At 40.5% G+C, this 25370-nt stretch overlaps 1 protein-coding gene across 1 annotated transcript; it reads right to left on the bottom strand.

The window, feature by feature from the left end:
* Nucleotides 1-79: 79 nt before the first annotated feature.
* Nucleotides 80-23663, bottom strand: CSDC2 (cold shock domain containing C2). The gene is made up of 4 exons (XM_032221502.1): nt 23518-23663; nt 8813-9006; nt 6313-6435; nt 80-4136 (listed from the first exon to the last, which is right to left on the bottom strand). The coding sequence occupies exons 2-4, from the start codon at nt 8986-8988 to the stop codon at nt 3974-3976; spliced, it is 462 nt and encodes a 153-aa protein (XP_032077393.1). The 5' UTR covers nt 8989-9006; nt 23518-23663; the 3' UTR covers nt 80-3973.
* Between the last annotated feature and the right edge of the window lie 1707 nt (nt 23664-25370).

Below are 25370 nucleotides of genomic sequence, written 5' to 3'. Positions count from 1 at the left end.
CCTTTACCCAATATCCTTAGACACTCATCTCAAAAGACCATTGTGAAACGAAAAAAATTCAGAACAGGAAACACTCTTGGAAAGTCAATTTAATTATTTATTGCCAGTGTTACAAAGATCAACATGGGGTTAAAGAGGCAAGAACCACACAAAAAGTTGTTAGAACACAGACACATAGATAACAAGGTTATTTCAGAAAGAATTGAAAGCATTCTTAGAGAGAAGTCACAGTTTTGTGGTACCCCCCACTGGTATTGCACCATCAAGGAGGGATAGGCTTGAAGCTGCTGGTATTACATATGAGCAGGAAGTTCCTCTGACTGTCACAGGAAGCACGTCTCATAAAGCAAAAGGAAAGTGGCCTCCTTCAGATCTTCACTTCATTGGATTTAAGAGAAGCTGCTGCATCTCAAGGACAAGTTCAGAAAAACTCTCCCTCTATATATATAGATGAATGATAATTTCTTTCAAAATCAATATACTCCATTTTCTCCTGCAAGTATGGAGATTTCTTTCAAAATAGACCATTGGGAATGTTTTATTTGGATTTTTAATTGAAGGAGGCAGAATATTCCTGTAATTAGTCACTGGCATAATGAGGACAGACATTTCAGGAACAAGGGAACAAAAATGTTCCACAAAATGACCTTAACCAACTTTTTTATAGCTTTGCTTGGAAAGAATTTATTTCTTAACACAAACACAGTTGTAATAAATCCACACAGACTTCTTGGAATATGTTAATTAACAGCATATTGGGAACGGGGTGGGGAATGTTAGGGTACCGTTTTATTTCAGGTTCCCTATATACAGAAACAAATTCCGGAAGAACTAAGTTGCACTCCATTTCTACCCACATCGGGTTTAAGGGAGAATATTTTAAAAACTTGGCTGTAATGTAACATCCATTCAAGAAAAAACTGTATGAAAGCCTTCTCTACCTTGCACCATCCAAGTGTATTAAAGTGGCAGTTCCCAGAATTTCCACACAATATGGCTTTCCAGGAGTTGTGGCCCTAGCAAATCAGAAGGGAATTAATTTGGGAAAGGTTGCATTATACCAATGTTCTTCAAACTTGGCAACTTTAATATATGGACTTCAGGTCCCAGAATTCCCCAGACTGGCTATGGAAATTTGGAGTATGAATTACACATATTAGAGTTGCCAAGTTTGAAAAACACTGCATTAGATTGGCATCCTTACAGCTAATTCTGGTATCATTTGGAAGTCCCCAAATCCTTATGGCTATGAGGGCTTTCTCTTTAATTTTTTGGGTTGAAATATAAATAGAGTACTCCACACCCTCTTGCTACCTTGCATGAAATTTGCCATAAATCTAGGTTGGCAGTATACTGTAGAACTAAACTATCTGTGTGGGGTGTCCCCCTTGAAAACTAAATATGAAAATTAGGCTGTTTTCAAATAACTATTTCTACAGAGCAACAGCCTATCCTGAACCCTCCCCATCTCATCTCACATCTAAGTGCAAGTTTATAAAGTATCAAACGGGCTGAAATCCCACAAATAAGAACAGTAAAAGTATGTTGGACAGACATTCACACACACACACACACACACACACACACACACACTCACTCATTAAGGACACTGGAAATACATCCCAAATACAAAAAGCAGATATTTTATAGACACCAGTTTTATTCCAGCATACTGCAGTACCATTATGTTATAGGCTCTATTTTCAGACTTCATTTCATTCAAGAACGCTTCACTAAATCCCCATCTCTCACATTCTTACTTACTTCATTTACTTATACACCCACCCACTAATTCCTAGAAGTATAGTGCTTGCTTCCATGCATTAATTTTAAATGTTACTATCCATGTACATCTTTTCTCTCCAAGATCATGCAACTTCAGTGTGGCACTGCCCATATGCTTTTAACTCAGCAGACCATACAGTTTAGACTGCCTGACAATTCCATGCAAGTTCTGAGAATGTACATGGTATTTTGGGAAACTCTTCTTAATGCATCTAAATCAATATTGTGCTTTTAAACAAGACCCTGTGTAACCTGGGCAATTAAGATGTTAGGGAAAAGACTGGATAGAATTGGAACAACTGAAGGACAATATTACTAGATACCATTTATTTAATACTACCCATTAATCTTACCTCTGATAAACATTTCTTCATATCTTCTACACATAATCCTCATTCTCCAGTCACATTGAGGATAATCATTAAAATGTTGAAGTTTGGACAACAGAAGGGAGAATGGGAGAATTAGCCTAAACATCAATTCTGAGGAAATGTGTTGTGAAAAGTAGTCAGAAATGCAATTACATGCAGATAATACTGAAACCTACATCTGTGAAAGTGTAATAAATAATAATTTTTCAAGCAGATCTTCATGGCCAGAAACTATCATTCATAATATAAGAGGATAAAACAGATGCTTCCTGGTGATTTTATTTCAGATTTTCCTAGCATAATACAGACCAAACGAGTTGGAACTGCACCTCGCAGTAACATCTGGAGACACTATGTTAAGAAGACCATTCTAGTCCCTTTTAATGTTAATAATAATATAATCTTCTAACAAAGAAAGCTTCATCTGCAGGGGATTTTATTATTATGTATTACTTTTAGTAGACACAAATGCAATCATGGGCAATACTTAACACTTTATATGAAAAGTACAATGTCAACAAAATAACACATCTCAGTAGAGGCTGAATTCTAGAATACCCTTGGACACATACTTTTTAATTGCAATTAATGGGAAATCATATATTACCATTCCTCTATTACATTTTGCTACCCTTTTAAAAAACAGATGCAACTTAGTTTACAATTAAGAGGAACAATAAGAAAAGTTATTTTTAGGTATAATCTAAATGTATATCACAACAGTCTGGAAGCAAGATACTGCTACAGTTCAGGCTACCTGGGACAAACCACTGTAGTGTGCATGGGAAAAAATAATTTGAGATTAATATTTAGAAAAGTTCCTTCAGCTACCTCCAGCAAAGAATTATTTGCAAAATTTACTGACTCCTTTGCATGACAACAAGCAGAAGATCCTGATTTTGGTAAGGTAATAATAATATCTTTTATAAGACCAAAAAAATCCCTCCACCCATTTTAGACATATCTGAACAAAACTTCACAGTGAGTTATTAATTTGTCTTTATCAATGCTCCTTCCTTAGCGTTATATTCTATTGGATTACTGAATAATTATTTCAGACCCTGTGCATGAAGTGTTTTTGAAAGAAGACTTGAAGCTATAGCAATAATTATATACACAAGTGATGACCAAGCCATTGATCTCAAACTCAGCCAAAGATAAATAGAAATGTAGAGAAGTGTGATCCATATGCAGGAGCAAACCTATAGGCTCTTTCTTTGCATATGATTATACATGTAAGAAATACACACAACACCACAAAAAACAAAAAACAAACTTCAAGCATTCCTGCAGGTGATTTAGAAAACTCTGAAAGAATGAGAGCTTCACCATGTTTGGACCATACAGAACTGTGCCCTGAAAATTACTATTTCACTGAATGCCTGTTCTGGCTGAGAAGGGTGCATGATAACACTGCAACAGCCTCTGCTGAAGATGGAAGGGAAATTTTTGTTAAAGGGATAGGATAATAGATAATTTCATTACTAATTTGTTTAGAATAGAACCAGATAAACATCACTGTGGCCAACATATACTACTTTGATAGTAGATTTCTTTTGTCCTATTGGGTACAGTCAGAAATTCATGACTTAAGTGTAAATCTACCCAGCAACACTTTTCCACTTCTTGCTTGCCCTTCTATAACAAAAAAGCACATTTACAAACTAAGATTACCGTAGATCTTAGAAAAGACAAGATAAAGTTGCAAACATGTCACATAGCAAACAAAAATTGCCAGCCTGGCTCTTTCATTGCTCCAGTAGTTCCACCACCCACCATATCATTCAATTCCACTTCCTTCAGGCTCAGGAAGTAGTTTATGAGCCAATTATTTGGCCTGACCATGTCTCATGCTTTGTATGTGGTGCTAAATGAGTGAGCACCACCTCCACAGCCTGGAACTTCTGATTCTTTGGTGGGATGGGACAGATTTTATATGTGACCACATCTCCTTCTACCGGGACATATTCCCCCTCAATGCTGAAAAAGAAAAAGAAGGAAAATTTCAGAGTTCTGAATAAAAATATGGTGGAAACAAATTGATGTAATCAAAACTTGTCAGACAAGGCGTATCAAATTTTAAAACAACTCCATTCCCTTTAGGAAGCTTCAGTGCATCAGTATCTAAATAAGCAATTGCTAAAAAAAACTAACATACATAACTATCAAAGAAAACTATATAAAATTAAAATTCATAATAGGATGTGAATTACATTCCTCCAAACATGATGCATTTTGTAGCACTCTAATTTAGAAAGAGTTCTGCCATCACAGCAGAATTAAAATGTTAGGGTTTGGAATATTAGCCTAAATTTATTTTGAATAATATTTTCTACTGCATTTATTATGAAGCACCTTTTAGCCAGCCAACAAAAAAATGGTTAATTCAACTTCCTCCAGCTACAAAATTTACAGCAAGATTTCTTCCTATTCTGTGGAAATCCCTATTTTCAATCATGTACACTGATTTCTGAATATACTAACTGACCTTTCTTTGTTGAATAATTCACTGTATCAAAAAAAACCCACCTCTCTTGGTGGTATCATAGATTCTGAATAAATTAAGAACAATGTATAACAGTTAGCAAACACAGGACAATACTTAATAATTTGACCTTTAGTCTCTTGAACTGCCTCTGAATTTATCTCCTTTCAGTAGAGTGGGAGATTTCTTTTAGCTTTTAGGACTTGGGATATGGAGCAGGGATCTGCTCTTAGTATCAGCTTGTCTTAATAGAATACACATAGATTTCCCTGTTTCAGAAAAGGGCCTACTTCCCCAACCCACCTAGCTGAAGCTAAGACTACCAGAAAGATTGTCTTCCAGAAGATGAGGTTAATGGGATTTGATGAGTTCAAAGACAGCAATTACTAGAGTTCAAAAAACTGATAAAAGAAAATGGTGAATGATCAATGTGACAAATCTTGCAGCACTGCAGAAGCAGCATATGTAAGAGTGATCACAGAGATGTTCCTCATCAACATCAGCTGCCTATGTACTGTATTAGCTGTTAAATCCTTTTTTTCAAGACCTCTTATAAGAATCTCAATAGTTCTTATCCCGCTCCAGATGCCACAAGACTGATTTGTATTATTGTTTAAGGGCACACCAAATAAAATGGTCTATAAGCTAAAATGGTTTCCACACTGGTGGCTAGAAAATTAGGAGATATTTCCATTTCTTTTTCAAGCACAAAGTTGCAGCCGTTTGATTCCAAGTAATCAGTGCGGCTGTAAGCACAGGGGCTTCTTCCTCATCTCCACTAAGACAAATTTGAAGAACCACAGTTCTGAAACATAATGTGCTTCACTGTCATGAATGGGCCAATTGATGGGGGGGGGGGCATCTTGCTGATGTATCACAAGAAACCTCTGCTCCTTTCTAAGAGAAAGCATTGATAATTCAGCCTCTTAGCTGTTCCCTTTATATACTTAGCTGATATAGAAAATAAGAATGTCTGTACTATATATACTCTACTACAATAAGAATGTCTATATCCTTTTTTCTGAAGTGTACTTTCACCTTGATCTGGTTTACATATGTTTTGATCGAAATATGGTTTGTCTATACCACTAGGTGCCACTCATTCACCTGCTGTGAAAGTGCCTTCAGAACCAATCATACTTTTCCTCAAGTTGATTGATAGGGAATATTGATCGGACCATTTGTGATGGGACCATGATCCTTGCACTGACTTTTTTAAAAATTTGAGGAATCTATCCCATTAGACAGATATTGTATCACCAACTGGCATTCTTTACCAATGCAATGATTGAGCTACCTTCAAATTCTCAAAACAAGGGGGACAAATTGACTGCTCTGCATACCCCAAATATGTATACATGTGTTTGTAAATCTTTATCCTGCTACAAGTGACTCAACAGAAAGCTTCTGGAGAACAGTATTTCCTTATAGAAATTGAAATGGAAGGACTGCAACACAGGTGGATATAAGTGATTATTGTATTGGAGTATGTAGAGAAGTAGAAAAAATAGAAAGTTCATCTTTTTTTCTGTCAGTATCCATGTGTGAAAAAATGTAGTGCATAAGAATAGAATAATGTCAAAGTTGGTGTGGAGAGAGAAAATAGGGATCCTGACTTACAAACACATAAGCCTCTAAAGACATCAATGTTCCGTTCCCCATAGAACTCACTCAGAAACATGTACAAATATGTCTTCTGTGCCACTCTCTGGAGTGATGAAGCCATGGCCCTGGGAGCGGGAAAACTGCTTACATACACCTTTGTAGATGGGACCAGCAGAAGCACGAGCCGTCCTAGGAAAAAAAAGAGAGGGAAAAAAGAAAAATGAAAATCAAGCTGAGATATTCTTGTATTCAGAATAACAGAGTTGGAAGGGACCTTGGAGATCTTCTAGTCCAACCACCTTCTCAAGTAGGAAAGCCTATACCATTTCAGACAAATGGTTGTTCAATCTCTTCTTAAAAACCTCCATTCTTGCTTATGAAGTATTACCTTCATTAACAATATGCTTCTTCATGAGAAGGATGCTTAAAGTGAGTAAAATATAAACAAAGAGTAATTATACTATAATAGGCAACTCTGAAAAACATTTTTGATATACCTTCATAAGACCAGCCAATATATTGCCCTAGTTTTTTTTATTTATCCACTTCTCTCTTTTTGAAGGAGTGCAGCCTCTTTTCCTTGTAGCAGCTTTGTTCTTTTCGCTCCTTCTCAATTCTTTTTTCCTCAGCGCCTCCATTTTGTCCTTCTCCCCTGTTGGGGACTACATTTCCCAGCCATCCCTTCCAGGGCTACTTCTTGTCCCAAACCCAGAGGAGAAGCCCCAACCAGTCAGCCAACATGAAAATGCTGCCAATAGAGGAGGCTACAGCAGGATTACCTGTTGCCAGCTACTACTTTGAATTCTTTTAATGTTTGTAGCTTCAATATTCGTATTTAGCCAACCTGACTTCCAATAGATTCTTTTTCAATGGTCCTTGATTTTTCCAAGCATTAGGATTTATCCAGTGATTGATGCTTTCACATTATGTGTTCAAAATGTAAGCTTCAGATTCATTATTAATATTGTAAGTAATTCAATTTTACTTCTACTATTAAAGTGTTCCTCTTGCAGCCCAAAGTATTCTCAAACATTTTTTTCAACCCCCTTAATTCAAAGGCATCCAATTTTCTTCATTTCTGTTGCCTCTTGCTTGAACTATTTTCAATATATCAACACACAGTCATTTCACCTTCTTTTGTACTTTCTGCATATTAGGATATTTCTATTTTGTTCCAGCTTTACAAATGTTATAGCACATGTTACAAACATCACTCCAGAATTTTCATTTATTATATCTACTACATAAAATCTATTATTTACCATCATTGCTGTTGCTGACATTGTATGTCATTAGTTTGATGAATGTTTGTTTTCTTTAATTTAAACTATAAAGGATTCATGATGTGAGATGCAGTCATATCAGGTCTTGTTTTTGCTGGCTGAAATCTTTGATTTTGCTCACAGCATATATTTTCAGTCTGATTCAGTTATAAATCGTTTATATTTTAAAATCTTTTAATTACTAAAAGAAGGAAATTGCTTTAAATATTAAATTGCCTCGGCAGAACTCTTTTAGTTTGTCTCCTGCTTTCTGTCTATACTGAAGCCAACTTTCCCATTATTCCAGATGTTATTTCAATTTTAGCCCTGCAATCACCTATAACAAGAATGACATTTGAAGGAAGAATAAAGCACTGCATATTATCACAAATATTCAACTTCTACTTCCTCTGCAACTGTGGAATTGAATCACAATATTGTCTTTGATATGAATTAATAATGGCTATCCCACTTTTATGATTTCTCATCCACATTAAATTTAATACTCTGATGTAAAGTGACCTATTTCAGTACATTCCAGTTTGTTGATTCCCACAATGTCAATATTCATTACTGACATCATCAAGTTTACCTTGATTTATGGTTCTGATGTTCCACAGACTAATGATGTATGTAACAATAGTATCAAACTTCCACTGTAACCCTGTGCATCTCAGTGACAGGACATTCTTTCAACCTTAATCTACAGCAGCAGCACAGGTACTATTACTACTTGCCCTCTATACTTCCCCAATAGCTTACTGTATTTGATACCTTCTAACCTAGGCATTCATCTTACAGAATATTGTCTTGATTGGGAATAACCATTTGGTTTTCTTGAAAGAGCATTGAAGTTAGTTGCCATTTCCTTCTCTAATGGAATGGAATAATTTGATTTCTCATGTATAACCTGCTCCCATATGTGCACTGCCAAGATTAAATACACTGAAATGGCAATTGTATAACACAAAATCATGGATTAAACAGGGTTATGACCTGATCCAAAAAGGTTCTTATGATTATTTTAATGAAATATTGGTACACTTTGGTATTCTCATTGTGTGGGGAATGAATAATCAAAGTTATAAAAAAGCAGCATTGCAAACATTGTAATAGTCAACTCTCTCTAGGATCATAATGTGTAGACAATCAGGAGAAACAGACGAGAATTACATGTACCTGGACAAGGATAGAGATACAATTATGATTGTAATTCCTCACTTCTTCCAGCATCAGCCAATAGGCTCCATGTCCTCAAATTCTAAAGTAAAAATCCATACTTCTGGTCAATTTTGGATACTTACGCAGAGTAAGTCCTTGTTCTTTTTGTAGGAAGAGGGCTGGGTAAATCCCGAAGAAGGTGACTACCCCTCTCACAAATCCGGCTTCCCTCTCTGTTGAATGGGAAAATAGGCCACACAGGTGACTTTGGAGAGTGGAGAGGTGGTACTGTAGATTGAGATGTCTGATCAGATGACATGGTGGGAGGATCTGTCTTCTGGAATGAGAGAATCAGTGTCAGTGGAAAATTAAATGAGCAGCAGTGCTCAGCTTTTAAGTCTGACTTGCAGCAGCAAAGGAATAAGTTAGGATTTTTTTTTTAAGTTCATGGTAATTTTGATGAGAAGCTGCAACAACATTAATGTAATTCCTGAAATAATTCAGTGTGTGTATACACACAAACACACACGCAGTATTGATTTACTAGATAGATAGATAGATAGATAGATAGATAGATAGATAGATAGATAGATAGATAGATAGATAGTATATCCCATCATCACCCTTCACAGATTAACTCATCTCCAGAACCAAATGTCTAGCCGACAAAGACCACCTGAAAACTGAATTACACACTCTCACAAACATATTAATCTCCAATGGATTCCAAAGGAAAACAATTACCAACCTAATCCAAAGGGAGACTCCCCCCCAAAAACGAGACACAGAACAGGACAACGGCATTGCCCTCCTCCCTTACATCAAAGGCACCACAGATAAAATCAGCAAAAATCTCCACAAACACAATATCAAGACAGCCTTCAGCACTGACCAAAAAATAGCCAACATCTTAAGAAACCCCAAAGACAAAATCCAGCTAGAAAACCAAGAAGTCTATGAAATACCATGCAAAATCTGCCCTGCAAAATACATAGGACAAATGAACAGGGGAATAAATGCACGCATCGCAGAACACAAGAACACAGTAAGAAAAAAAAAGAAAAAACTTCCTCCCTTTTCCAGCACCTTAAAGCTACAGGACCTGAAATTAATTTTGAAGGGACCAGGTTAATCTCCAAAACTGAACACTTCAAGAGAATAATTATGGAAGCTATCGAAATAGAGAAACACCCCCACAACATGAATAAACGTGATGCTATCTCCCGCCTACCAGACATCTGGAAACCAGCCCTGGTAAACAAACAAGCCCCACCCACCACCCAGGCCGTTAAAACACAAAATAACAACGGACCCACAGCCAGCACCAATCAGCACCAATCTACCAATCATTATACAGCCACACATCCAACCCCTGATATGCCCAAATATGGGAGGGAGCATACTGCTACCCTTTTCTGTCTATCAGGTCACTCTGGGAGCCATCCAGGCAGAAAGCCATTTTTTTATGTTGCCTTGTTACATTTGTGTTGCAATTGTGCTGATAAATAAAGGGAGACTAGTATAGATCTATTTCAAGCTATTTAGCTCTCATCAGCTAGCCATACTGGGAATTGAACCTGGGCTGTACTATATATTAGGCAGTTATATTAGCCACTAAGCCACAGGCTCTCCTGGCATCCGTGGTTACCGTCACCCAGTCTGGTGTTCTGAAGACTTCGCCCTTGGTTATCGCCAGGGACGTCCACCAGATCAGTGAGTGGGAGACTTCTGGTGGGAGAAGGACCTTGGTCTGGGAACAGCTCCTACGCCTTCGCTGGAAAGGCAAAAGGAACTATTATAGGTCTCTGGTGTGGAGGCGAGCCCAAGGGACAATGTCAATGGCGGAAACCATGGTTCCTAGCAGTTTGGACAAAGTGGCTAAGGATACCCCACCTCCCATAACTACCTGGGTAGCTAGCTGTCTTAAGGAGAGCTGTCTTTCTGGTGACAGAAAAACCCTGTCCTCCTCTGAATCTATCAAAGCCCCTAGGTGGATTAGACTAGTGGATGGGTGGAGGTGGCTTTTGGCCAGGTTCACTGAGAACCCATGGTCCCTCAGGATTGTCATAGTGGTATCTAGATCCCTTAGCGCCTCCTCAAAAGAGGATGACTGTATCAGCAGGTCATCTAAATAACATTGAATCCTGACTGGGACCAGTTTCAGATGCGCTGCCAGGGCAGCCATTACATTGGGGAAAACTCGTGGGGCAGAAGACACGTCGAAGGGCAAGGCCCGGTATTGGAAGTGATGCCCTAGGTAGCAGAACCTGAGATACCTTCAGTGGTCCCGAATGATTGGAATGTGTAGATAGGCCTCTGTGAGGTCTATGATGAAGCGGTTCAGATATTTCGGGTCGAAAAATGGTCCTCCAGCCCCCTGATGCTTTGGGGATTATGAAAAGGATAGAGTAATGCCCCTGGCCCTGCTGGTCTAGAGGCACTGGCTGGATGGCTCAGATGTCCAGCAGGTGCTGTATGGCCTCCTGCATCAGTAATCTCTGTGCTGGGTTATTTGAAACTGGGCAGATCCGGAAAAACTTTGGGAGGCTGGAAAGGAACTCCAGTGACAGGCCATGCCTAATGGTGTTCTGTACCCACTTATCAGAGGAGGAGCGGTCCCAGCGATCAGTAAAGTATGCAAGCACCCCCCGATGGGATGTGAATTGGGTTTAGAATCAGTTTTTGTGGAAGGAGCGCCCCCTGCTGCCTCCTCTGCCCCCTTGAAAGGGCCACTTCTGCTGCCTGCCTCTCTGCTGTCTATCTGAGTATCTATGCCTCGCAGAACCCCCCCCCCCCCCGATATTGCCTGGCACCTGAGTATCCCGAATCTGAGCCCCGGAAGGAATCCTGACCCCGGAAGGAGGGCCCGGAATCTTGTCCCTGGAAGTAGGACTGTGTGGGGTAAGGCGCCGTCCTGAACTGTCCCTTCTTTGGAGCTGTGGGAAGCACCTTCCTCTTGTTCTTGTTCTTGACCAGGTAGGGGTCCAGAGCTGCCCCAAAAAGGGCATCTCCTGTGAAAGGAGCAGATGCCAGGTGCCACTTGTGGTGTACGTCTGCCTGCCACTGTCTCAACCACAGCAATCTATGAGATGCAATGGCTGAAGCGATCGCCCTGGAGGCAAACCTGGCTGCGGACAAGGTGGCGTTGCCGAAAATTGGATGGCTGCCACCAGTTTGTTGACATTTTGGTGCGCTCTGACCTCGGTGATGGAGATACGTTGCTGCAGCTCCTGTAGCCAGAGGTCCGGTTGAAGAAGGAGGTGGTGGTGGGCTGCCTTCACCAGCCAGGCAGCTGCTTGATGTCCCCTTTGAAGGGTGAGGTCCGCCTTCCTGTCCTCCAACTTCAGAGCCTCCTCTGGTTCCCCTGGCAGAGTAGTGGGGGTATGCAGTGTCAATATTGGAGCATCAATGGAGGACTGAGATAGCACCCCGGCCGTGTCCTGGTCCACATTGAAGAAGGTCTTGTATGTGGGTGTGAGTCCCACTGTGGGGGCTGCCCATTGGTGCTTGACCGACTCAAGAAAGGCCTTGGGGGTCGGCACCATGACGGTCTCAATGGCCTGCTCATCAAAGATGGTTTCTGAAGAGAACCTCTGGTGTTGAGGTGGTGCTTCTGCTGCTCTGTTTCCAAGCTTGGCGGCTGCCTTGGCCTTGAACAGGAGTGACTTATACAATGAGGGTTGGAACAACCCGGTGAAGGCCAGCATAGGAGAAGGCATGTCTTCATCTTCGGATAGTTTATCCTCCCTAACTTCCCCCTCCTTGCAATCCAGGTCACTGTCCTCTTGTGATGAGGCTGCGGAACTAGAGCTGTCTTCCCTCTGGGTTTCCAGGCCCTCTGGTATCCTAGGAGAGGATGCCACCTGAGGCTGCATTTGTGGCTGCTGAAATGCCGCTGTCATACATTGCTGGAAGACCCGCATCATTAGGTCCTGAAAATTGGGGACCCCTGGGGGGGCTTGCTGGCTGGAACCCATGCCCACCAGTGTGGGGGGGAAACCCAGAAATGGTAGCCCTATGGGCACGTCTGAACCCAGGGAAGCCGTATGTGGGGGGGATTACCACCCCTGAAGAAGACCCCAAAGATCTGATGTGTCAATAGGGATCCTTGCTTGCAATGTGGGTGCCTCCCCTGTGGCCCCGCCTGTTGCAGGGACTCCAGGGGCCTTCCCATTCTGTCCCAGGCCTGGGATGGACTTAAGGCCACTTGCTTTTTATAGAGCTGCTCCAGCTTCCTGTGCCTTCGCCTTTCATACTTAGAGGATTTGGAAGGCTTGTGACCACCCTCTGCCTCCAGCTCCGCCCTGGGGGAAAGGTGCTTTTTCTTGTCTCTAGCCTTTGTTCCCCCTCCCCTTCTGGGCAGCCTGAGGTGGTCACTAACCTTGGTTGATCCTCTGCCCCTCTGGTGGGGCTGCTGGCTGTTGCTGCAGGTACTTGGGTCCTGCCGGTCTCCTCTTTGCCGCTGGGTGTCACCATCTTGGAAAACATGGCTCCTCCCAGCTTCAAGATGGCGCCCACACCAGGAGACAAAGGGCGCCTCTTTTAAATCTCCTCTTCTGGTGGCTTGTGCTCCTAGGAGCTGCCGTGCGCCTCTGCCGCCAGTTTTTCCTCCTTCTGCCTCTTCCTGGTGCTGCTAGAGGCTTGGCTCTGCCCATGGACCCCCTCCAATGAGATAGGCCATGGCATGGGTGCTCCACGGCATTTGGGAAGCTGCAGTTCGCTGCTCGACCCTGCAGGGAGCAGCAGAGCACTCCAGCACCCAGCAGAGTTTCCGCGGCAAGGCTCACCTTCTGGGCGGGGATCCAGCACCGCCCTCACTTGCTGGTGGCCTGATTCGCACCCCACGACGCTTGAGGAAGTTGCGGCTCGCCGCTTGACTCTGTGAGGATCAGCGGAGCGCTCCGGCGCTGCTGGAGCCTCTGTGGCAGAGCTTGCCTTTGAAAGGCTTGTGCCCTTTCTTTTCTGCTTGCCCGGCAGATTTCCTTTTCTGAGTGATACTTGTCTCACTCAGCTGCCTGGGCAGCATGCCGCCCCCAAGGGGGCTTTTTAGCAGGCCTTTTTTTGGCAGCTCAGGGAGCTATCCAGCTCACTTGCAGCTGCTGCTGTATGGAGATAGATTAATCCTCTTCTTTCTTTAAAATTCTTCCAAATTATTGGAGATCCAGGATGGCAAACCGTCCAGTTGAGGGATTGAGTCGATAACTGGGCGGTGCCTGGTGGACCAGAGGCGTATCCCAAGAGATTATCTGACTCAGTCCAATTAACGAGAGGATAAGGTCAACCCATCCTGGATACTCCTCCCCTCACTTTGGAGAACAACTTTTAGGGAACAGTAATTCTGTCATCTTCTAGCTTGTTGGCGATAGCAAACATCTGGTTTTGCTACTACTAAAAGATTTATGCATCACATGGCAAACAATATATGTCAATGTCAAATTCTCAGTGAGTCATTTCTTATAAAATGCAAGGAACAGGAATGCAACTCATTCTTTGATCCAGGGCAGACTAAATATATCAGCCTAAGGCAGTCAAGTATTGCACATTTCTTGGAAGTCCTTAGCCTTGTACACTGCAGAGCCTACCTTTCCACATGAAATATTCATAGCATACATCTGGAGCAGAAGCAAGCCTTAGAAAATACCGGCTGAATTCCAAAACAGACTTAACCATTTCTATGGAAATACACCATCAATTGCCAAAATTTGGATTATTTGAACACTGCTCACAGTTTTAAATCTTGAAGTACCATAGAATATTTTATCTCACAGGTAAATAAACAATTGTCTATTGTCCTATTAAGACTGTATTTTCCTTGGTGATGTTCTGTGGTTAAACCAAGGCTTCCCAGATAAGTGAAGACACAGGTCCTGCCATTTCAACTTGTTCTTCTTTTGCCAAACAAAGGAGAGATAGCCATGACAGACAGCTAGGTTCATGGTCCTCTTTTGTGAAGCTATGCCATTCTGCTTTTCAGAAATTATTTCATCATAAAGACTGAAGTGCCAAACTGGGAGAATCTTGGAGAAACCAGAGTGTAAAGTAAGCTCTCAAAGGCTTCCATGGGAAACAAGTCAAGTTAACCCTTAGTAGAGTAGGGAAAAACACTAAGCCATAAACTATACTATACAAGTAATAACTAATTAATAGATTCACATAATACACTAAGGCAGTGTTTCTCAACCTTAATGACTTTATGATATGTAGACTCCAGCTCCCAGAATTCCACACATCTTAAATTTGATAACGTTGGGAAATGTTGGACTAAAGTAAAAACGAAAAGTTCATTACAGTAGAAAAGAACCAGGTCTTTAGGCAGCAGGCCAAGAGACTTTTCTGCTGAAGTGCTTTTCTTTGGACAAGAAAGATGGTTGCAACTTCCCTCCTTTTTGCTTTACAATGGTCTGTACTCTGCACCTTGCTCTCTTCAAGGGGGAAAAAAAAACAGCAATTACCCCTATTATCTCTCTCTCCAAGATATAGAGATATTGATCTCTCTCCGCCCATTGCATTAAATATAATGCATAATATACCAACTATTTTTTTTAATTTGAAATGTTTTGCTGCTAAATATACTAGCATTCTCTCAGCACATAAAGACCGGTAATAGATGCAAAGAATCAAACCACAAAGGCAGGACATGCTAATTAATTCATTTCATGCTTGAATTTATTACCCCAAACTAGGTCCACTATGATATAACTAAAGGGAGCAAGGAACAAGAGCATATTAAAATCAGATATTAAGAACAGTAATTTTATTTATCTTCCAGGTATGCTTAAAGAGGTGAGCAGTTATACTCTAATATTCTTGAGGATGCTACATTAGAGAAACCTGCCCTAGATGCATACACTAAATTGCTGATTGGGAATAGATTTTGCATGCAATTCAAGCAGTCACAATGTAAAAATGACCATTTAGCATAAAGATATACTCATTAGCATATCTTCACATGCTTTTATGAAGATATATTATCACACACTTCTTCCTTCAAATACCCTGGAATATTACGACACTCCCCCCTCCCCAATATTCCTATTATGTTCTTTAGGACGCTGCAGCTTTTACAGCTAGAAACAGCACTTATAGCTTAGTTTCAAGGATCTAACCACTATTAATTGGGGCAGAAAATTGGATGAACAATTTTTCCAGGGAAGAAGAAATTCCCCAACAACTTTTGAATATCAGAACTGCCCAATTAACTGGTGACCTCTCATTATTAAAAAAAAAAACCTCATGAGCAAGTTCTGTTGTGATATCTTTGGTTAGAAAGTTATCAAATGTGGAAACTCAGACTGCAGATCAGTGGACAGAGAATCATCTTCTCTTTCACTCTACATTCATACTCCTTGATCGTCTTGCAACTAACTCAGGGCAAGAACTCAACTATCTATCTGAAAGCATTTCTCCAAAATTGCTTCTTCTTTGAAGTAATTTCTAAAGTTAACTCCATTTCATGTAATGTATTAGAATTAGAAAAAAAAATGCAGATTACTCTGATACTGTTGTTTTTTCCTGTAGCAGACTGCTAGGTATTATATCATAATAGATATGTCAAAAGATGATGAAAATAATGGCTTATCTAGTGCTCTTTAGCACCATTTATATCAGCGTGTGATCTACCAGTATTAGTTTTTCCTTGAAGGAATAAGGCTTTAGACCAGTGGTTCTCAACCTTTCCAATGCCGCGTCCCTTTAATATAGTTCCTCATGTTGTGGTGACCTCCAACCATAAAATTGGTGTCCCGGTTCCTAAGACCATTGAAAATATGTGTTTTCCGATGGTCTTAGGTGACCCCTGTGAAAGCGTCATTTGACCCCCCCAAAGGGGTCCCAACCCATAGGTTGAGAACCACTGCTTTAGACAAAACAATTTCTCCCTCTGCTCTGTGGGCAATCATTTACTTACAGATGCTTATAGGAAGTTAGAAGAAACAGTGTCAGGTTTCACACACTGAGCTAACCATGATTCAAGTACATAATAACATCTAGTTTCTGTACTATTAACTTGTTAAGTATTAAATACATTTATATACTACTCCATATGCCACATGTATTGAGATTTACAATAAAAATGTCGTAAAACAACATTTAAAATAATTTTAAAACATATTCATTGAAGTGGGGGGAGGGAGAATACTTTTCCAACATTCTGGAAGGACTGGCCAAAGATCAAAGTTTTCAACAGGAACTTAAAATGTAGTATATTAATTATAATTATTGTCTGGTTAAACCCAAATACATTACATGATCCAAATCAATGTTTAGAACCAGCATTTTATCTCTTCTTTCAGGAAGTAGTCCTGGGTTTGCTTATTAGCCATTTTAAAAGAATGGAAAGGTACTGTTTTATGCTAGGGACTACATAGGTATATGAACATTCCTCCAGTTAGAACATTGGTTTCTCATTGCCATCTAAATTTATATTTTAGGCCAAAAATGTGACAACAGCAATAAGATAGGGATGCCAATGCCAATGGTCAGACTGTCAGGCCTGCAATTATATTCCTTTTAGAATCTTTAGCCTGCCACACTTTCCCTCTCTTTCTTTACTATGCTGGGAGGAGGGGAATAGTAAGGAGTAGAATTGTGGAATGTGTTGTTGTCATTCCTTTCTAGAAATCAAGGTCATCTTTTGTCTCTGCACCTCTGCAACTGACCGGAACTAAATAGGTGTAAATGTCAGCATGGCTGAAGAAGATTGGACCATGTGATGAATTTATGGGTGTGGGGATAAGATCATGAACTTTCAACTGGATGGAATCCCAGGAAGCTTTTAGATTTGGGATTCCACAGTTTGTGCCAACATGTCTGTCTTATTAAATTGGAACTTTAAGGATAGCTCTGCCTTGGACTCTGATTTAATTCTGCGTGATATTTGGAACGCTGACACAGATATTGTTTCTGAACATATATCCATTCTATTTGTAGGATAAAACTTTAATTATACCTAATTAATCCATCAGGAAGTTGGTTGATTGAAGAACAGCATTTATTACCTATCCTTCAAAAGTTTATAGCTTTAGAAAGGATCAAAACTATTTTGTTGCTTTCTGAAAATCAAGCTAGATGATTGAGATGAATATACAATAGACAATTCTGAAAAATATCTAATGGAGCATAGGAATGCAGAACTTTCCCTTATATGGCATTTATTATTGATTCTTATTCATTCTGGGCCCAGGATTTGTTTACAAATTCTTAAGCTTTTTTTAGTAAAATAAATTTTAATATCTCTTGTCTGTATACAAAATGTTAAAAACCATCTCTGACTTGATCTTGTAACTGCTAGCCACATATCCCTTGGAAATTTAAAATGAGGGCATTATCGTGACTGCCCGCAAGAAGCAGTTATCTACCAGTTACTGCCTTCTATCTCTGAATAAACCTGTTCTGTTTTAGTTACTAGGATAAATAATATCATTTTTTCATAAATGTGTTAACCCTTTAAAAATGATGGATAGAATGTCCATCACTGCATGGTGCTAAAATTAATTCCCAATATTAAATATTTACTTTGACATTCCCAAACCTATAGCCAATAATTTTTAAGGCTGCCTTCAAAACTACACAATAGCATTTTAGGTTAATGCAGTTTGTTATTTGGTTGTACAGATTTCCAATTTATCACTAGATATATAGTTGATTAGAATTAGTTGCCAGAGCAATAAAAAGAGTATTTACTAATGCAACATTATGGTTTAACTTTGCTAAATGGGTGTATGGGTGAATGTAATATAAATATTCATGTCTTTTGCTTCATTTTGAGTATTTCAAGCTTTTGTTAATGTCTTCTATTCATTTACTGCTAGACATCCAAATCCCAGCTGCAAAAGATGTGGAAGGTCATCCTCCTATGCAGATTATATCAAGACATATTCAAACATTTGTCCCAGATAAGAACCCAGAATAGTTAGCTCCAAGGCAGTGGACCTTTGGAGGACAGAATTTCCAAAGAGTTATAATTAAACCTGCTCTTTTTGGTGATTTAGGCTTTCGGTTTTGGGCTGCAAAAACCTGAAATAGTAGATGGCAGCAAAATGACACAGAAAACTTGTTTCTGTCATCTATGGTTACCAGGATTTTTGGAGCCCACATTTGGTACCCCTACTGCTTTATTGTAAGAAGCCTTGAGTTTTGTTGAAGTAAAAATAATTAGAGACCCAAAGTCAATTCTGACAAAACCTATGTCTCTTCAGACTCATATTTTACTACAGATAGTCCTCGACTTACAATCATTCATTTAGTGACCATTCAAAGTTCCAATGGCATTTTAAAAAGTGACTTAGAACCAGTCCTGGTGCTAACAAAGGTTGCAGCATCCCCACAGTCCTATGACTGAAATTGGGGGACTTGGCAACTGGCAAGTATTTATAGCAATAGCAATAGCAGTTAGACTTATATACCGCTTCATAGGGCTTTCAGCCCTCTCTAAGCGGTTTACAGAGTCAGCATATCGCCCCCAACAATCCGGGTCCTCATTTTACCCACCTCGGAAGGATGGAAGGCTGAGTCAACCCTGAGCCGGTGAGATTTGAACAGCCGAACTGCAGAACTGCAGTCAGCTGAAGTAGCCTACAGTGCTGCATTTAACCACTGCGCCACCTTGGCTCTACCATTTATAATAGTTGCAACACCCCGAGGTCATGTGATCACCATCTGCAACCTTCACTGCTGGCTTCCAATAAGCAACATCAATGAGCGAAGCCAGATTCACGTAAAATTGCATGATTTATTTAACAACTACAGTGAGTCATGTAATTTGGCAAAAAAAAGAAGACAAAAAACAGAAATTCTTGTTCTACCATGATTGTGGTTGTAAGTTGAAGACTACCTATACCTATGCAGGAATGTTTGTTTGTTTGTTTGTTTGTTTATTGGATTTATATGCCACCCTTCTCCCAAAGGACTCAGGGTGGCATACAACATAAAAAAAATATTAAAAAAGTTAAAAAGGAAATTAAATAAAGTATCCAAAAACAAACCCAATTAATATTAACAATAAAAAATTAAAAATTAGATTAAAATTAACAATTAAATTAATCATTTATTTTATTTTGTTCAGGCCTGGCTGGCTTGCTGGAAAAGCCAACTTTTTAGGGTGTGTCTGAAGGACTGGATGTCGGGGATTATGCAAAGCTCTGCGGGCAGCTGATTCCAGAGGGAAGGCACTCCCACAGAGAAGGCTCTCCCCCTGGGGGTCGCTAGCTGACACTGTCTGGCCGACGGCACCCTGAGGAGGCCAACTCTGTGGGATCGCACTGGACGGTGGGAGGCTACTGGTGGTAGTAGGTGTCTCGCAGGTTCCCTGGGCCTAAGCCATGGAGCGCTTTAAAGGTCATAATTAGTACCTTGAATCGCGCCCAGAAAACAACCGGCAACCAGTGCAGGCCGCCTAAAAGAGGTTTAACATGGGAGCATCTAGGTACCCCCATAATAACCCACGTGGTCACATTCTGGACCAGCTGAGCGTTGCAGTAGTCCAGGCAAGAAAGGATGAGGCATGAGTGACTGTGCACAGAGCATCCTGATCCAGAAATGGGTGCAACTGACGTATCACGTGAATCTGGTAAAAGGCCCCCCTGGTCAAGGCCATCAGGTGTTCTTCTAAATTAAGCCACGTATCCAGGAGGACTCCCAGATTGCAGGCCCTCCCTGAGGGGGCTAAAATTTCTCCCCCTATCATCAATGATGGAACAAGATGCACAAATCGGGATGACAGAAACCACAGCCACTCAGTCTTGGAGGGATTGAGCTTGAGCCTGGAGTTTGGAGTTTGTTTGTTTGTTTCTTACATCATAGTTCATGGTGTTCTGTGGTCTTAGAATATGATGCAGAAAGTAGTATCACAGCATGAGAAAGCAACAACAAAGAGATAAGTCTCTAATTCATTACTCATCATACATTCAAACAAAGATAATCTAGTAAATACTATAACGGTTTTCATTAACAAAGTTATGAAAGTCTTTATGAATATTTGCAATTTACATTGCCTGTTGAAGGCAAGACAGGTATCCAATTCTACACATTATTTGTGCATCAGGATCTAAATGTTGTAATATAGTTTTTTCATTATCCAAGAACCAAAAAGAAGGAACATGTTGGGTGTACATAATATTGTCAGAAGCAGGTGGCTTTTTTTTTTGCTTTTTATTTTTTTTTAAAGAGGATCTATTTATTTAATACAGAACATCTATTCTTTGTTGGAAGATGTCTCTTATGCAACCCATGCTTTAACAACCTTGTCCATGTATATCCAATATGCGCAAAATGCTTTAAGTTGAATTGTTTTGAATTTGAAACATATTGTTCTGAGAATAAAGTACTCCACTTCAAGTGTAAATAGCTCTTTCAAGTACTTCTAAAAGGTTGTATAAGTTTTTTCAATGGCCTTATAAATCACTAAAAACATGGTTAAGAGTTGAGGATCACCTGTCCTTTGATTGTTCAGGCTTATTTTGAGTTGTATATCAGTACCAAAGAAATATGGATTTTATGCTACACAGAATGAGAACCTTGAATCCACAATTCACAGAACACAATCAGTAAATTGACTTTAGACCAGAATTCAATTTCCTGTGCCTGCTTTATTCACGTTCCAATTTAAAACCAAAGTTAGATTATGGCCCATCAACTTTTCAGTCTAATTTCTTGATGTCAAACTATAGGCAACACTAATTTAATAAGGTTTTTCTCTATTTTTCTTATGATAAATCTTATAAAATTATATTAGTTATTGAGCAAGGTTTATAATGAATAAGCATTGTTTCAATAATGAGAAAATCCTTGTAGACTTTATCCCTGACACCATTTGAGCTGATAAAATAAATCCCTCGATCGCATTTTTGTGCATGTATACACACAGTCATAACCAATACCAAAAACAATTTCTTAATTTTTAAATCCTATCACTCTTCCATGTACCTTAAACATTGTAATACCAAGGGAAAGTTGCTAGAATTAAATAAATACATTGGTTCTTCCAATGCAGAAAGCATGTAGATACTATACTAAATGGAAGCTTTCACCTAGAGGCAAAAGTAATTGGATTTCCAAGAGGTAATTGGTTTCCACTGTCTGGCCCTTTTGTTAGATCCTTGGTTTTTAAGCAAATTATTATATATACATATTTCAAAAAAGATAAACATTGATAATTTTATGAAGATTTTTTTTTAAATTCATGTAATTCTAGCAAGCAAACTTGTCCTCTTTTACTAAATGGCTCCATCAACTAAAGATGCACACTTAAAGTGGGGGAAGGCCCTGTCTTTATCTTAAAGTGCCAGGAATGAATTAGAAAACAGACTTTTGGCCCCCAACTATATCTAGCTATATAATGTTGCCTTGATAAAAACAAAAGACCCCTCCTTCAAACAGATCAACATTTTAAACTATAGCTAGAGTGAGTACAACAAACTAATTAAAAGACATATAAATCCAATCCAAGATAATGTTCCATGCATTATCAGCTAAACTTATCTTTGGTCCACAGAAGTATGGGGCATAATCAATGTTAAATCTTAAAACTGGCACACTTTATTTTTACTGCAACAGTTACCATTTGGTGGTCTATTTTAGATGCAGATATACACTCTCACAAGTGTGTGTGTGTGTGTGTGTGTGTGTGTAATTTACTAATGCCACAAAACAGCCTCTCCAAATCTAGTCCCTCAGATATGTTAGATTTCTCCTCTTAATCTCCAGCCTGTTCTAAAATCTTGCCATAAAACATGGTTATAAATCTTAAAGAAAAAAACAACCATAAATGTGTGATTAATATCACATTTTTATTTTGTTGTGGGTCACAAGTCGTTCTCTTATACTTCCTTCTTTATATGTTCAGTGCTACTGAACAGTTATAGATTAAATTATTCATTCCTTTCCTAAAATGGTAGAGGGTCAATGCAAGGGAAAACATAATCACTTTCACTTCCATGTTAGAAATTTGTAGTAGGACTGGCACTCCTTCAAAAAAGGGAACTTCTATACAAAAGGCATCTTTACAAAAGTGAACAATTTTTCAAACTGGGTTTCCTCCAAGGGCTACCACTCCCCTACACAAAACAATCAGTCGCACCCTTACAGAGGAGCCATAGTTAAAACAGGCACATTTGCAACCCCTATTTCATCTAAGGCGAGATGAATGCCATCTTTATGATCTGAATACAGAAACCTCCTCAGTGCTAGGAAACCAGGCATTAGGAGGCAAGTGATGGGGGAAAAGCGATGAAGACCAAAAGGGGTGTGGAGAACCGAATTATTTCACAAATCCTACAGGCCGCCTTTATGGTTTTTCTAAGGCAAACACACAACCAATTACGGTTTTCGCATCACTTCCTCCCCCTCCCCACCGCCCTCAAATCCTGGCCGTTTGCCGCTTGCTCCCCTGTCAAATTGTATACCCTGTGAGGGGCTACAGCCGATTACTACATATTAAGGAAAACCCCTCTTAGCGCTTTTATTTTGGGGGCAGAGCTCCTTTTCCTTCGGAACAAGAAGCAAGAAAGGCGTCCCAGCTGATCCTCGCTTCAAAGAAACAGCGACAAACGGCAGGCTGTTCAAAGGCATAATATACGTGCACAAGCGCGTACACAGACGAGTAGGACGGGTGGGGGGTGGTGGAGATCCAACGCGACCCTTCGCGCACACCCGAAATCTCACTCGGCTGTTTTATCCCTCAGGCGGAATTGTTCGTCCCCGCGCAATACGAAGCCCACGCATTCAGCTCCACCACCTCTGAGACGCTCATCTTTCCCCCCTTGTTCAGCTCCCGTTTTCCCCCTTAACGCCCCTCAGCTGCAGTTTGCAAAAACATCCTCCCCGCCTCCCTCCCGGGGAAACCATCCCTTACCTTCGCCCAAGCGGTGTTTGGGTTCCCTCACACGACGCTTTTCCTCGGGGCTTCGCCTTTGCGCTTCCCTCGCCCGCTTTGATTAGGATTTTTCCTCCTCTCTCCTAAACTACCAGCAGCCGTTCTGATGAATTTAAAGGACCGGGGCGGGGGGGGGGGAGGGGGGGGAGAGATGGAGAAACCTCCCCTCCTGACGTCAGAATAGTGGAAGGTGGGCGAGGTTTGGATGGCGATTTGTGTACCAGATTTTAAAGAGACTCGGCTTGGCCGGGTGGGGGAGAAGGGAAGAGGAAGGCTGCGTCGTCCTATGAGTTGCTTTCATTCGCGTAGACAAACAAAGCCTTTGCTGCGAGAACTTACCAAATGCAAATGCTCAGCCTCTAGAGAGTCTGTAGAAGAAAACCTGGGCCGGAACGGAAGAAAATGTTGTCAAAAGGAGCCTCGTGTGCAGCTTTCCCTGGGCCTCGAAGCTTTGGCCTGTTACCGTAGTGTAGCAGAAAATGCTATTTTCCCATCCTTTCTTCTGCAATGAGATTCATCTACCAGTCTGGTTGAATGAGTAGCCTGGCCACGGGGGAGGGGGGAGGGGAGAGAAATCGCCTTTGCCCTAAGCAACAAAGTATCTTGAGATGAGTTTGACCAATAAGAGACCCAGGCAAGTTAGGGATAGTGAATACATCCAGTATATACCAGCAACCCATGCCTGGGGAATATTTCATACTGGGTAGAAAAGGGGAGGTAGATCTCACACATTCGCTAATAGCTGTATAGAAGAGAAGATGGCTTTATTAGGATTTGCATACTATATAAAGGTAAGAACCACCCAGGTACTGATATTGCCTTTCCTACACAACCTTAAAAAGCACACAGATCCTGCACTCTCTTGTGGCTGATCAATTGGCTCAATTCCAGCCATGGCTGATTGTTTTCATATTAAGATTTCTTGCCAGCTGCTATTATGCATGTTCAGCGTTCACTCTGAAATAAGCACTTGGCCTTATTTTCGGGGAGGGGTCTTATTGTTTTTGAGGTGCAGGAGGTGGCGAGCATAGTCACTCATGGCTGCTGCTGTGTTGCAATATTTTCAGAAAGGGCTTATTTTTGGGAGAGGTCTTATTTTCAGGGAAACAGGGTGTATGTATGTATGTATGTATGTATGTATGTATATGTGTGTGTATGTGTGTGTATGTATATGTGTGTGTGTGTGTGTGTTCGTAGATTTTCACGGGTGTAGGTATGCTGGTCTTGTTGTATTCGGGTCTTTTCCCGTGTAAGATTGAGATTGTCTTGGCAACGTTTTGGATAGAGAAACACCCCCACAACGTGAATAAATGTGATGATACTACCTCTCGCCTACCAGACATCTGGAAACCAGCCCTAGTCAACAAACGAAACCCACCCACCACCCAGGCCGTTACAACACAAAAGAACAACAGACACACAGCCAGCACCTCAGACACACAGGATGATACGAAACAGCTGACCAATCTACAAACATCAACTCCATCTACCAATTAGGATGCAACTACACAGCCAATCAACCCACTTACAGCAACAAAGCCAGCACTCTACACCCCCCCACCAAGATTCATAGAAAGACGACAGCTCCAACCACGCCTTATTCGCACGAAGCCGAAAACACCAACCTGAAGATGGTGAGTGGGACCTCGCCAAAACGTTGCCAAGACAATCTCAATATTACATGGGAAAAGACCCTACCTTTGTTGGATCTTGGGTAAGGGTATTTGCTTATAAATACACCTAGCCATCCCTTTATCTTTTAAGTGCTGACATCTGCGGTGGGCTGTTGAGGAGGGTGGGGGCTATTAAGAGTGAGTCTGCTTCCTGCCTAA

This window comes from Thamnophis elegans, chromosome 7 (assembly GCF_009769535.1).
Source record: "Thamnophis elegans isolate rThaEle1 chromosome 7, rThaEle1.pri, whole genome shotgun sequence".
NCBI lineage: Eukaryota > Metazoa > Chordata > Lepidosauria > Squamata > Colubridae > Thamnophis > Thamnophis elegans.
This window is presented reverse-complemented; position numbering and strand designations above follow the sequence as displayed.